Below are 15,406 nucleotides of genomic sequence, written 5' to 3'. Positions count from 1 at the left end.
GTTGGAGGTCAAATATCTCAGTCCCAGGACATTACTGCAGGAGTTCCTCAGGGTAGTGCCCTAGGCCCAACCATCTTCAGCTGCTCCATCATAAGGTCAGAAGTGGGGATGTTCGCTGATGATTGCACAATGTTCAGCACCATTCGTGACTCCTCAGATACTGAAAAAGCCCGTGTCCATATGCAGCAAGACCTGGACAATATTCAGGTTTGGGCTGATAAGTGGAAAGTAACATTCGTGCCACACCAGTGCCAGGCAATGACCATCTCTAATAAGAGAGAATCTAACCATCTCCCCTTGAGATTCAATTACATTACCATCACTGAATCCCCCACTATCAACATCCTGGGGGTTACCATTGACCAGAAACTGAAATGGACCAGCCACATAAATGCTGTGGCTACAAAGGCAGGTCAAGGGCTGGGAATTCTGTGGTGAGTAACTCACCTCCTGACTCCCCAATGCCCATCCACTAAAGGTTTGCATCCCGACCCGAACCCGACGGGACCCGATGACGTGTCGGGTTTGGTTTGGGTCGGGCCGCACTTTCAGGTCCAGCATTCAGACTCGGGTCGGGTCAGGCCAGATCTATCACCACCGCAGGTAAGTGACTCCCATGTTAATTACTTTTTGGACTTTAAAGGTGGTTTTGTTACAGTTATTTTAAGCTTGTGCAGGTAAGGAACAAAGTGAAAAATGGAAGGTAAGTTAATTGATGGTCGTGTCAGGTCAGGCACAGCAAAAAATGGAAAAAGTCGGGCCAGGTCGGGCTTGGGGTCGGATGGGGTTCTGATGGGCTCAGATCGAGTCTCATTTGCAGACCCAAGCAGGCCTTTACTGTCCACCATCTACAAGGAACAAGTCAGGAGTGTGATGGAATACTCTCCACTTGCCTGGATGGGTGCAGCTCCAACAACACTCAAGCAGCTTGACACCATCCAGGACAAAGCAGCCCGCTCGATTGACACCCCATCAACAAACATTCACTCCCTCCACCACCGACGCACAGTGGCAGCAGTGTGTATCATCTACAAGATGCACTGCAGCAACTCACCGAGGCTCCTTCAACAGCACTTTCCAAACCCGTGACCTTTACCACCTCGAAGGACAAGGGCAGCAGATGCATGGGAACACCACCACCTGCAATTTCCCCTCCAAGCCACACACCATCCTGACTTGGAACTATATTGCCGTTCCTTCATGTCGCTGGGTCAAAATCCTGGAACTCCCTTCCCAACAGCACTTTGGGAGTACGGACCCTCCATGGACTGCAGTGGTTCAAGAAGGCAGCTCACCACCACCTTCTCAAGGGCAATTAATGATGGGCAATAAATGCTGGCCTGGCCAGTGACGCCCACATCCCCCGAACAAGTAACAAAAAATTCTGAACCCGCGGCGTGTGAAAAGTTGAGCATTCAAAAGTGCGTTGTGTAAGTTTAAACTGCTGTATCAACATTTGTAAAATACTAAATTAATTTCCCGAGTCCATCCAATGCCATCTTGCAGTCTTGGTCAGGATTACACTAGCAGAGCCTGCAAATTCATACCACTCTAAAACTTATTGTAATTTCGTCAATTCAGATGATAATATTTGGCAGTTCTCAGTGTGTGCCATGTCAACTTGTTGGATATGGTGGCTTCGCTCCAAAAAATCCTACAACACTATCCCGAAGAAGAACTGGGGAGTTCTCCCCAGTGTCCTGGTCTATATTTATCCCTGAACCTATATCATCAAAACAAAATCTGGTCATTTATCACATTACTGTTTGTGGGAGCTTGCTGTATGCAAATCGGTGGCTACATTTCCTGCATTACAACAATGACTACACTTCAGAAAGTACTTCATTGATTGTAAAGTGCTTTGGAAAATCTTGAGGTAATGAAGGATGAGCTGTAAATAAAATGTCTTGCTTTTTTTCGTTGCCGATTTTCAATGATAAATGTTAGATAGAAGGACCAATAGAGAGAGGAGAAAAGACAGCGTGAAATATTTCTTTCTCTTTCCCTGCCCTTTTAACAGTAACATTTCCAACGTGGGAGACAGTGCTGAGCCTAACTTTACTTGTCCTGGTTTTAATGTTTAGTCTGTCTCCCAAGCTCATCGAGCAATTTCTCCTGTATCCATTGATATCTTGGCTGGTCTCCAGCTTTTGACAGAGTCCCTTCAGAATTGCAGGCATCCTGCTGGCAGACAGCAGCTGAGAGTGCTGCTCTCAGTTCCAGCTATTAACAGATATTAGTCAAAGGTGACCTTACTTCTAAGTTCTCAGGCGGGATTCACAGGGACTGTCAGTTATGCGCGATTGGATCTGCCATATCAAGCCATGTGGAGTTTCATGTTCTTGTTCTGAAAATGTTGGCTTGAGTAGTAGTGTTAAAAAGTAGTGTTAGAATTAGGGTCTTTGTTCTGACTGATATCAGATCTGGTTTGTTAAGTTCAAAGTTAAGCACCATTTTGAGATACAGTATATGAGTAATATGAGACATGTGTGATATGTTTGGGAGGAACAGGTGACTTTTGATCTATGATTTCCAAAGCTCTCCATCACTGGGGGTTTTCCTTGTGTCATGTCTGTCTCTGTTGTCGACTCATTGATATAGATTGATCACTGTGATTAGTCAACTCTATTTTCATTATATCATGTGACCACCAGGATGGTAGAAAGTGAATTAGATTTTTTTGTCTAGTAATTCCTATGTTCTGATAAACATTCTTTTTCCAAGCGTGCACTCATATTCCGAATCCAACAGAAACATTGTCCAATGTAGGAACCAATTAAAAAAGACTGTTGTCTTTCAACTGGGAAAGATGTCGCAGGAGATATGCATGTTAGTTTTTTGAAAAGGATCAGGGGTAGTGTACATTAATCTTGTATGTGGATGGGGGGAGTTCAGGAGAACTCCACTGAAATTACCAGCGCTTGTATTTACACAGCACTTTATCAAGTCTACCAGAAACTTCCCTATCATTCAAGCAATGGCTTACTTTGAAGAGCAGTCTTTTTATTCCAAAAATATACTTTATTCATAAAATGTGTAAATGTACATTACACAATGGTGCAGTGGTTAGCATCACAGCTCCAGCAACCTGGGTTCAATTCTGGGTACTGCCTGTGTGGAGTTTGCAAGTTCTCCCTGTGACCGCGTGGGTTTCCTCCGGATGCTCTTGTTTCTTCCCACAGCCAAAGACTTGCAGGTTGATAGGTAAATTGGCCATTGTAAATTGCCCCTAGTGTAGGTAGATGGTAGGGAATATGGGACTAATGTAGGATTAGTATAAATGGGTGGTTGTTGATCAGCACAGACTTGATGGGCTGAAGGGCCTGTTTCAGTGCTGTATCTCTAAATAAAATAAATAAATAGCAGTTCAGATTTGACATTACATAAAGCACATACAGTTCAATTTCTTTCAATACAGTATAAAGCACTCTGAGGTAGCTCATTACAATTACTTGTTATATTTACAATATACATTTACATTTCAAGTCAAACATACTCTTGGTTGAAGAGCAGTTGTTTTATATATGGGCAAACTCACAAGCAAATGTTCCATAAACAGAAATCTGATTGATTGCTTCCTTTTTTTGGTAATGGGTGATGTATTGGCCAAGATACATGGCGAACGCTTAGGCCTTCTTCAGATTGAGCAACTGTTAATATTATAAAGTTATTTATGATAATTAAATTGTCAGCTGGAAGGGGTTTCTGGACAGCTAATATGATCAATCTGCTGATCAATTCATTTACATTCATTCCTAGTTTTATTTGAACTGATCTTCAGGTTTCTATGAGTCAACAGTCAAACAGTCATTCCCAAATCAAGAAACTAGATAACCTGCGCCTTGCCTGTGATCAACAGCTTGCATTTTGATAAAGCCATTAATGTAATAAATGGTCCCAAGCCAGCAGTCCTTAAAGGACTGCTGCAGACTGACACCAGAAAGGTAAGTTTTAACTTTTTTTCCTTGTCTTGCTGTGGTGTCATAGAATCAGAGAATGATGTAGCATAGAATGAGGCCATTCAGCCCATCATGCCTGTGCTTACTCTTTGAAAGAGCTACCAACTAGTCCCACTCCTACTCTTTTCCCCTAACCCTGCAAATTTTCTCCCCTTCAAGTATTTATCCGATTCACCTTTGAAAGTTACTAATTGTACCTGCTTCCACTGTCCTTTCAGGCAGCACGTTCTAGATTATACTAAGACACCAATGGTTCTTTAGCCAGTCACCTTAAATTTGTATCCTTTGGTTAGCAGCCGCCTGCCGCTGGAAACTACTGGCTCCACATTAATTCCGTGGGCCACTGTGGGGAGACGCTTCCCCTCCCTCCCTCCCCATCCCCCACCCAGACTGACTCTCCTCACCACCTTGGCAGGCGTCTGCGCCATCTGATTTGGATGCCTCCGGAGACTGACAAGCTAGCTCTGGGGTAACATAACAGACTCCCACAGCTCAGCAATAATAAACTAATGAGACCGGTGGACTGGTCTGGATACTAGCCGCTTTGGGCATATGGTGCAGGTGCTGCACTGGGATTGTGCTATGCTTAAGGCACAGTCCAATTCCTATACCACCTTATTCACGCTTTTTGTCTGAAAATGTCTGTTGTTATCATCTTCCTTCAGAATGTTGCTGTTTAGAGACAATAGGGATGATGATTCTGCACCTGAAAGAAAAATCTTGCATTTATATAGCACCTTTCACAACGTCAGGACTTGCCAAAGTGCTTTACTGCCAATGATGTACTTTTTGAATTGTAGACACTGTTGTAATGTAGAAAACACAGCAGCCAATTTGCACACAGCAAGCTCCCACAAACAGCAATGAGGTAAATGACCAAATAATCTGCTTTGGTTGAGGGATAAATATTGTGTGGGATACTGGGGAGAACTCCCATGCTCTTCTTCAAAATAGTGCCTTGGGGTCTTTTACATCCACCTAAGAGAGAAGACGGGGCCTCGGTTTAATGTCTCATCTGAAAACTGCACCTTCGGCAGTGCAGCATTCCCTCAGTACTTGACCCCAAACACCATAAATTATTATTCCTTCTTTCATTGTGAGATGAGGGCCATTCCTCATGTCCTCAGGTCACTAAAAGCCAACACGTAATGTGAAACTTGAGCCACATGTAGATCAGACAAGGTAGGGACAGCAGGTTTCCTTCCCTAGAAGGACTTCAGTGAACCAGTTGGTCTTTTACAACAACCTGACAAATTTCATGGTCAACTTTGCTGGTGCTAACCCACAAGTATCCAGATTTGTTCAATTAAATTTCACAATAAGAGATAGAGGGAATAATGAATTCACAGCTGCTGGGTTTCTAGTCCAGTAACATAACCACTAGACTACCTTTGACTGAATTTTCCTAATGGTCTTTGTTCCTCACGACATTCTGCAGCGCTGCTGAAATGAAGGGTTGTATTTGACATTGTTGAATTGTTCAAGGCTTGGAGAGGTTTTCTAAAAGCAGATCCAGAATGACCAGGAGGCTTGAAACTGTAAATTGTGAGAGAGGCTTGCAGAATGAAACCCGATTTCTCAGGAGAAAGCTGGAAAGCTAATATTGTGTTTTAATGCAGATTCACAAAGCAAGATGCTCCATTCGAAATGTGAGCACAGAACGAGTGAAATATGAGTGCAATATCTGAGAAACAGACCAGCAGGAGATCTGTCACAGGAGTGTGGTTGCAAATGTAGGACAGATGTCCAAGAAAAATGTAGGGTGAAAGGTGTTGAGTATCCATTTGGTTATGAAACAGATTGAAGGTTTTGAGGGTAAATATAAATAGGGATGAACAGTGCTCTGTGGAACTCAGTGCTTCCTATGCTATTGGGTCAGGAAATGTCAGAAGTGGAATGCAGTTAGGTCAGGCTGCAATCATGTAAGCTGCAATGTTAGACCACATGGGCTGGTGTTAGAGGTCACGGAAAGATTCCACATAGCTTTACCCGCCCAAAAGCTCAGGCATTAATGCCTCTCCTCCCCCATCCAGGAAAGTCAATAAGTAGGCTAATAGTGAACACTCACACAAGTTGGTCCTGATGTGTGGAAGGAGTAGGCTGCACATCCCGGAAGCATGGCCTGCTCACATCTCAACTCCTCCCCATTAGCGTGTAGGGAGAAGGGAGTGCAAGTTGTCACATTAAGTTTTGATGCTTTGCTTTGGTAGAATCACATGGAAATTACAGCATCATAGCAGGCCATTCGGCCCAACCAGTCCATTCTGGTATTTACCCTCCACATGAACAGTATCCTAATCCCATGTTGCCAAATTCCTTTATGCCTCTTTCCTTCAGCCGCCGTTCCTTAACTGAACATTGATTTGGTCTCTGCTTCAGTCCTTCACTCTGATTGTGCAATCTAGCGACTGTTCACATTGTTACACTAATCCTATTCCTTTCAATTCAATGGTGGGGGCCAAGGTGGGTCATGGTCAAGTTACACTGGTTGGCTCCACTCGTGGAGGGATGTCAATTTTAACTAAAAGCTGTCCCTACAGTCAAACATCTGGTTTTTTAAAAAATGCACACAGACACCTAACAGTTAGGAAGAGCTGCTATTTCTATAGTGCCTTTCATAACTCAGGGCATCGCAAGGAATAGTTTTGAATTGTAGTCACTGACGTAATGTACGAAATATGGCAGCCAATTTTAAGCAGAGCAAGCTCCCACAAATAGCAATTAAATCATGACCAGATAATGTTTAAGTGATTTTAAGAGATAATTATCGGTCAGTTAGGCTACAGAAATAGAAATAATGGTGAGTCTAACAGCGCTCACCGTTATTAAAATGAGAATAGGACAGCTAGTTCCAGCACAGGGGCCATTAAACATGGAAATCAGCAAATTGCCCTGCTTCTGCAGACGCTTTGCTGCTCCAGTATCTCACCAAGAGACTTGGCATTGAAACACATGGAACAACATGAAGTCGTGGTACTTGCATGATAGATCCCACTAAACTCGCCAGAAAAGGTTAGGGCTTGATCATTCCAGTGTAAGTAAATTTTTAAACAGCGTGGTAAGTCTTTATTACTGCTAAACAACCTCTCTGGCCCTGAAAATTAACTTTTACCAATGTGGAATCTCATTCCTTCAAATCATCATTATTTTTGTAGATTTAGAAAAATGAAAGAAGTTACTACTTAACTTTTTTTCTGTCTCTTTTATCCTTTCACTTAATCTCATCTTTCTTTCCCTCTCTTTATTTTACTTTCCGTCCAAAGGGTTAAAAAAAATCTGCAGGGATAATCAGCAAATTCACGAGAACAGGAACATTTATGTTGACTAATTTTGCCAGCTAGATTTAATGTGGCATTATTTAATTTCTAGAAATTAATTGCCTATTCAAGAGTATAATCCTGCCTGTGCTATTGTGCCGGATACTGCATATGCATGACTATTGTAGTGTTACTGTGGAGTGGTTTCCCTTCTCACTGATATTAACAAGTTGTAGTGCAAATCCACAGTAATATGAAGTGGAAACAGTAAATGCTGGAAATACTCAGCAGGTCTGGCAGCATCTGTGGAGAGAGAAGCAGAGTTAACATTTCAGGTCGATGAAAGTTCTGAAGAAGGGTCATTGACCTCTCTCAACAGCTGTTGCCTGTCCTATTGAGTGATTCCAGTATTTTCTGCTTTTATTTCAGATTTCCAGTATCTGCAATATTTTGCTTTTGTAAAATAAAGTGGCACAGCTTGGATGAAAGCGTCTACCTGTGGAGTTTGGACGCTCCCTGACTCTGCCACAATTTCTTGACATAGAAAATAGGAATTACTAGATATAAAAAGACCAACATCTATCCTGGCAGTCACACAGCACAATGATAACGGAGTTGTTGATTAATCACAGTGATCAATCTCTATCAATGAGTCTATAACAGACGCAGACATGAGGTGAAGAAAACCCCAAGTGGTGGAGAGCTTTAGGAACCAGAGGTCCAAAGTCACCAGATCCTCCCAAACACAGTCTACTCACCATATGCAATGTCCCAAATTACTCATATATTGCATCTTAAAAAGTTATTTCCTGAAAGAAGTCAGCGCAAAGCAAAACTCTTTCTACCAGTGCATCTGCAGTGGAAGATGGTAAGCTAGAAAAATTGACTATTACTCAACACATACGAACAATGACAGACAGAATAAGACTGAATGCCCTGTTCCCGTGCTATAACGAATTTGTTACACTTTGTAATATATGTACTCCCCACCCCACTCAAAATCAAGTGATCTCTCAGAATAATCAAAACATGAGATGGCAACCTAACCAATTTCAGGCAGATCTGGGAAATTTTCTTCCGACCCTCCTTAGGCGTTCAAGACTAGTCTAGGAAACCAATCATTCTCCAGTGTGTAACTGCGTCTTTAATGCATCGGTGCAGACTTGATGGGCCGAAGGGCCTCTTCTGCGCTATTATTCTGTGATTCTGTAATTTGAAATTGTGAATAGGATTTTGTTGGCTATGATGCAGTTCATCGCTATTGTACGGTAATGGTTTCTGTTTCGCAGCATCGGCATTTACCAAGAAACCGAAAGCCCTTGAGGTGACATCTGGGAGTGCCGCAGAGTTTGTGGCTGAAACCGCCAAGGCAGATGCCAAAGTGAAATGGCAAAGGAACGACAAAGACATTCAAGCAAGTGACAAATATGCGATTAAATCGGAGGGGGTACAACACACGCTCACAGTGAACAATGCAACAAAGGAGGATGAAGTGGTGTATGCAGTCATTAGTGGCTTATCCAAAGTGAAATTTGAACTGAAAATCAAACAGGAAGGTAGGAATGGAATGGACGGTTATTAGTATTTTTGAGGATATTTCAATCACCTTCTTCCCTTTATCTGTGTATTGTGGTCTGATTGGCTGAAGCTCTGTCGATCTTGTTTAACATTCTGGTTGATGTCTAAAGTGTGTGACGTTATATGACATTAAACTATATAGGGAGCTGGAAGTTACACAAAGGGTAATACATTTCTCCTCATCTCCCCTGCAGATCTTTTTCCAATGATTTTAAATCTTGACCCCTAGTTATTGACCCACTCACTATAGAGGGAATAATTTTTCTCTATCAAAACCTCTCATCATCTTGAAAACCTCTATTAGGTCACCTCTTAATCTTCTCCATTCCAAGGAGAAAAGTCCTAACTTTTCCAACCTCTCCTCATTCTCACCATTCTTCTAATCCCCCAAGGACACAGCTTTTCCCCCAAGACCCATGTTTGCATGAGGCACAGCTTTTGCGAAAATGTAAATTACCTCCTAATCGTACAGCTAGCGCAAAGCAACTACTTCCTTTTTGAGTTTGACAGTCAGTCCCCTTTGGAAGTGTCTGAATTTCATGCACAAGCACTGGCCTTGGGGAATAATTGGATTCCTTGTTTCCAGCACGCATCACCTTTCCCAAACCCAGAAGCTATTTGCCCTGTTTCTGTAAAAAGATGAATCTGGTGGTGGGGGAAAAAAAATCAAGCATAGCCTCTCCTCAAAATCATTTCTTTTATTCGGATTGTATCCATAGGGGAAAACTGAACCCTGCCTGCTTACCCTTTTCAAAGTTCAGCTGAAAATATGGATAAAACCCAACTCTTATTAATGATGATCCCTGGTTTAAATTTCCCATCTATCTGGAAATTCAATCTGTAATTATTCAATGTCAGATTTAAACTCCTGGCTGATTTACTTTTTGCTATTATTGGAACCAGTATGTGTGATGTTGACAGCCCAGATCGAGTAGGTACCAGACATGATGTCATCATATACTTTGTGTGCACTCTTTCCCATTACTCATGTCACCAGCCATTATATCATGTTAAAGAAAGCTCTCCACTAAGTACTTTAAGTATCTAGATTGTGTTCATCATTAACAGGTCAACAATAGCCCACAGGCCAGTGGGAGCAAGTTGCAAACCTCAAGACTTGGGGAGAAATTATTTTTCCTTACACGGTTAAAAGATGCAAGGATCAGGCTGGAAGGCAGTAAGACATGCAACTCCTTTAAAGAGGAACTGGAGGAGCATTTTCTAAGAATGTGGCTTGAAGATTAAGTGATAATTATAGACTTGGATGATTAAATATCCTTTGGGAGAATGTAGTTCAACTCCCACTGTGATCATGAAAGCATCTCTTCAGGGTCAAGCGAAGATGATGCCCCAGAATTTCACATGATTGCCTTTTATTTGTTTGGTAGTTTTACTCATATCTACTCGCCCTCTTTTGGGTGACGGTAGGTGATTTGCACATTTCACGCACAGACTCCAGTGGGGAATTGGGTGCATACCACCGGTCATTTTGCATCCATTGAAATTGTGACCTGCACACTCACTTGTTCCCAACACGTGCTCCCGGCATATGAGGCTCCGCTTCATATCATTTTAGCTTAAACTGGAAAGACCTAGGTTGATCGGTCACCTTCTTCTTGTTCCATAGCTTTTTTTATGTTACAATTTACTTTAAGGAAGAAAATAGGCTGGAATTTACTGTGGAAAGAATGGTGAGTCGAACAGCGCTCACCGTTACTAAAGTGGCAATCGGACAGCTACTTCCAGCAACTGCACAGGGGCCGTTAAACATGGAAATCAGCAAATTGCCCTGCTTCTTCAGAAGCTTAGCTGCTCACAGAGACTTGGCATTGAAATACATGGAACAACATGAAGTCGTGGTACTTGCATGACAGACCCCACTAAACTCGCCAGAAAACATCAAGGTTAGGGCTTGTTCATTCCAGTAAATTTTTAAAAGGTGGGGTAAGTCTTCATTACTGCTAAACAACCTCTCTGGCTCTGAAAATTAACTTTTACCGGTACAGAATCTTATTCCTTCAAATCATAATTATTTTTGTAGATTGAGAAAAATGAAAAAAATTATTTTTTACTGCCTCTTTTACTTAATGCCATCTTTCTTTCCCTCTCTTTATTTCACTTTTTGTACTTGCTTTGACACTGAGTTCACTATTCTGACTGACATTCTTTTTTATTCGTTTTGTGGGAGCTGCTGGCCAGGCCAGCATTTATTGCCCATCCCTAATTGCTCTTGAGTGGCTTGCTAGGCCATTTCAGAGGGCAGTTAAGAGTCAACCACAGTGCAGTGGGTCTGGAGTCACATGTAGGCCAGACCAGGTAAGGATGGCAGATTTCTTTCCCTAAAGGACATTAGTGAACCAGATGGGTTTTTACAACAATCGACAATGGTTTCATGGTCATCAATAGACTAACTTTTTTAAATTCCATATTTATTCATTGAATTCAAATTTTACCATCTGCTGTGGTGGGATTCGAACCCATGTCCCCAGAGCATTAGTCTGGGCTGCTGGATTACTAGTCCACTATGCCACTGCCTCCCATATTTCCTGGTTCAGGCTCTGCACTGCTATTAACAAAACTTCAATCAAATTGGTTAATGAGATATACAGTTGCTTTTCACTGTTCACTCAGGTCCCAGATTCCCTGCAGAAGGTGAAACACTGAAATGGCTCTCTAAGGCAATAGAAAGTCTCTGAGCAAGTGTAATGAATGGCTGGCACCATTCGTTCTCTGCTGAGAGCAAAATCGTGGCTCTGTATATTTTTGTCTTCATCAATCTGAATCTGGTTTATTTTAATACCAGCTGTTAACACTGAATTTTACAGCACAGAAACCAGCCCTTCAGCCCAACAGACCTATGCAGGTGTTTAAACTCCACACACGCCATGCATGTATAATGAAAAATTCAATCATTTTCTTTGTCATTCGTTGACAGTATGCTGAGAATTAAAGCTGGTTTTGTACAGGGTCTCCTCGGAATTTAACATAAACATTGCCTCTGTAGCGAGCAGCATGTTCTAAAGACTCGCTGTGTTAGGCTGAAGCACAGAGTGAGATTCCTAACTTATTGCCCGTGCATTAAACTGGCCTGATCACAGCTTGATTCTAGAAATTGTCCAATTTTAATTTCTGTTGATTTGAATAGAAAAAAAATCAGACCAATTCTATAACGGATGGCCCGCTCGCAGTTTACTGTCATTTCTTGGGTCAAGTCGTGCTGGAAGGAGTGGGTGTGATTTTGATGTATTTAAGGGGAAGTTAGCTAAGTGCATGAGGCAACAAGATATAGAAGGATATTCAGATTGGGTTTAGATGGACAGAGGTGGGAGGCGGATTGTGTCAAGTATGAACCGGCATAGACCAGATGGGCCGAATGGCCCTGCTTTCTGTGTTGCAGACTTGATGTAACTCAATATTCTGCCCATGTTGCAAAGGTACGTATTTGCCTTTATGGCTGAAGTGAAAATTACACAATGTCCTATTAGTGATGAGTGTGTAAATACAATTTCCTCTGAAATTCTTGTCTGCCTTTCTTTTTTAAAAAAAGAGATGAGAATCCAGTAACTTCCATTGAAATCGTGCCTTTTCAAGGCTGAGATTTTCATGCAGTAAAGGTACCGAGGATATGGATCAAAGGCATGTAAAGAAAGACTTGCATTTCTCTTGCATCTTTCAGGACCCCAGGACATCCCAAAGTGCTACACAGCCAATAAAGCACTTTTAACATGTAGTCACTGTTGTAATGCAGGAAACGTGTCAGCCAGTTTACACACAGCAAGATCCCACTAACAGCAATAAGTTACCAGATAATCTGTTTTTTAGTGATGTTGGTTGAGGTATAAATATTGGCCCAGGACACTGGGGAGAACTCCTCTGCTCTTCTTTGAATAGTGGCTGTGGGATATTTTATGTCCGCCTGAGTGGGTGGATGGGGTCTTGGTTTAATGCCTCATCTGAAAGATAGCACCTCTGTTATTCCAGCACTCCCTCAGGACAGTGCTGGAAATGCCAGCCTAGATTATGTGTTCAATTCTCTTGAACCCAGAACCTTCTGACTCAGAGCCAAGAGGGCTACCACTGCACCATGGCTGACACCAAAATGGAGTTAAACTACAGATCAGCCTCTAATGGAATGACAGAAAAGGGAGGAGACTCAAAGTGAAGACCAAAGGTTGAGTGGGAGAAGTGGATCACATGTGAGGTTCACAAGTAGCAGAGAAGAGTAGAGTTTCATTCCATAACTGGTCGAAACCAAACTTTGGCAGTTTTTTGGAAATCATGTTTCCAACATAGATTTTCCTCCAGGGACCATAAGAACAGGAAGAGGCCATTCAGCCCCTTGAGCCTGGTTCCCCCATTCAATGAGATCATGGTTGATCTGTGACCTAACTCTGTATACCCATCTTTGCTGCATATCCCTTCATACTTTGGGATAACAAAAAGTTATCAATCTCAGATTTTAAATTATCAATCTAACGTCAATTGCTGTTTGCAAAAGAGATTTCCAAACTTCTACCAGCCTTTGCATGAAGAAATGATTCCTAACTTCACTCCCAAAAGGTCTGGTTCTAATTTTTAAATTATGATCCCTAGTCTCAGACTCCCCAACCAGCAGAAATAATTTCTTTCTATCTACTCTATCAGTTTCCCTTAATATCATGAAAAATTTGATCAGTTAGCCCCTTAATCTTCTTAATTCCAGGGCAGACAATCTTCGTTGTCTGTAATCTCTTGTCGTAATTTAACCCTTGGAGCCCAGGTATCATCCTGGTAAATCTACACTGCACTCCTTGCATAGTCAATATATCCTTCCTAAGGCAGGGTGCCCAGAACTGCTCACAGTAACTCCAGATATTCCAGTCCTCTGGATATGAAGACCAGCACTCCATTATCCTTTTTGATTATTTTCTGGACTTGTTCATGTCATTTTAATGATCAATGTACCTGGATCTAAACATCCTTTTCCCCTGATTTTCCTGGACTGCACTGGGAGTGCGATTATGTAAAGTCAGCCCTGCCTTGTCACCCAGACTGTGTATGTATGAATGCATGAGGGACAGCAACATGGGGACTGTTTAAAAATATCAGTGTGACACCAGTAAAGAGGAATGTACTGCCGACACCAATGGGGGTGTGATTTATAATTGACTGTCCTTGTACATGTGTTTTAAGTGCTCACATAATCTGCAGTCGTTAAAACTAGAACAGCACTGATCGCAATTTCCACACTGCAACATCAGTGCTCCCAGGGACCCTCCAACCAAGGCCAGAGCTCATTCCCATAGTGTTGCATTTCAAATATTGCTGAGCAGAGTCTGCTTTGCCCAGTTCGCCATTGATATATTTTTGATCTAACACCATACTTCAACAGTGTCAATGGATATTGACGGCTGTTTGTACTCTAACCAACAATGCACACAGGAGGTATTTTTATGACTGTTAATGGACTGCAAGCACTAGGGCAGCAGTTGTCAGGTTGCTGTAAGATTCCAAATGGTTCATTAAAATATCCTTCAAGGAAGTGAACCTACTATTCTTAACCTAGACTGGAACGACACATGACTCTAGTCTGACACTATGAAAATGACTCTTAACTGCCCTTTGAAGTGGCCTCGCAAGCCATTCAGTTAGGAAAATAGGAACAGGAGTAGGCTATTCACCCCTTCAGCTTGTTATTAATTGAGCTAGCATCTATTGCTTTTTGTGGGAGAGAGTTCCACACTTAGAGTCATAGAATTTTACAGCACACAAACAGGCCCCTCGGCCCAACGCACCTGCGCTGACCATCAAGCACCCGTCCTAACTAATCCCATTTCCCCGCACTTGGCCCGTAGCCTTGTATGTTACGGCGTTTCAAGTGCTCATCTAAATATTTCTTGAATGTCGTGAGTGTTCCTGTCTCTACCACCCCTTCACTCTGCCACCCTTTGATGAAGAAGTGTTTCCTAACTTCTCTCCTGAATGGCCCAGCTCTGATTTTATTTTATGCCAACCAGCATAAAAATGTTCTCTCTATCTGACCTATCAATTCCTTTCAAAATCCTAAAAATCACAATTAAATCACCCCTTAACCTTCCATACTCTAGGGACTACATACCTAGGTTATGCAATTGCTCATCATAGTATAACCCTTGGCGCTGTGGTAACATTGGTGAATCTGCACTGCAAACCTGTTTAAGGTGCGGGGCCCTGAACTGGACACAGTTATATCAAAGCACTCAATTCAAGAAGAAAGCCCACCACTAAATTCTTAGGACAGCTAGAGATGGGCAATAAATACTGGCCTTGTCAGTGACATGCACAAGAATGAATAAGAACAAAATTACTCTAGGGTCGGATAATTTATTCCTATGCAGCCCTATACCAGTGAACTTTGGCCTTTCCAGGAAAACCAATGGATGTGTTGTTTTAATTTTTCTTCTTGCAGAGGGAAAAGGGACAGCAGCAAATCAAGCAAACCCACCAGCAACAGCACCAGCAGCAGCACCAGCAGGTTAGTGAAACATTGAACCCAATTAAACCTCCTCACTGAGAGTTCTACTTACCTTAGGGACCATGGTTTAGGCTGATAACATCATGGATTTTAAGAGGGTGTTGGGCAGGAATTTGGTG

At 42.2% G+C, this 15,406-nt stretch overlaps 1 protein-coding gene across 7 annotated transcripts in view; it reads left to right on the top strand.

Moving 5' to 3' along the window:
• mybpc1 (myosin binding protein C1) overlaps nucleotides 1-15,406 on the top strand; it is a 133,596-nt gene that overhangs the window by 12,054 nt on the left and 106,136 nt on the right. For all 7 annotated transcript variants that reach the window (XM_068050164.1, XM_068050163.1, XM_068050162.1 and 4 more), the window contains exons 2-3: nucleotides 8,506-8,772; nucleotides 15,222-15,287. In XM_068050164.1, the coding sequence (XP_067906265.1) occupies nucleotides 8,506-8,772; nucleotides 15,222-15,287 (333 nt within the window). The remainder of the gene's footprint in view (nucleotides 1-8,505; nucleotides 8,773-15,221; nucleotides 15,288-15,406) is intronic.

The sequence above is a fragment of the Heterodontus francisci genome, chromosome 18 (genome assembly GCF_036365525.1).
Source record: "Heterodontus francisci isolate sHetFra1 chromosome 18, sHetFra1.hap1, whole genome shotgun sequence".
NCBI lineage: Eukaryota > Metazoa > Chordata > Chondrichthyes > Heterodontiformes > Heterodontidae > Heterodontus > Heterodontus francisci.
This window is presented reverse-complemented; position numbering and strand designations above follow the sequence as displayed.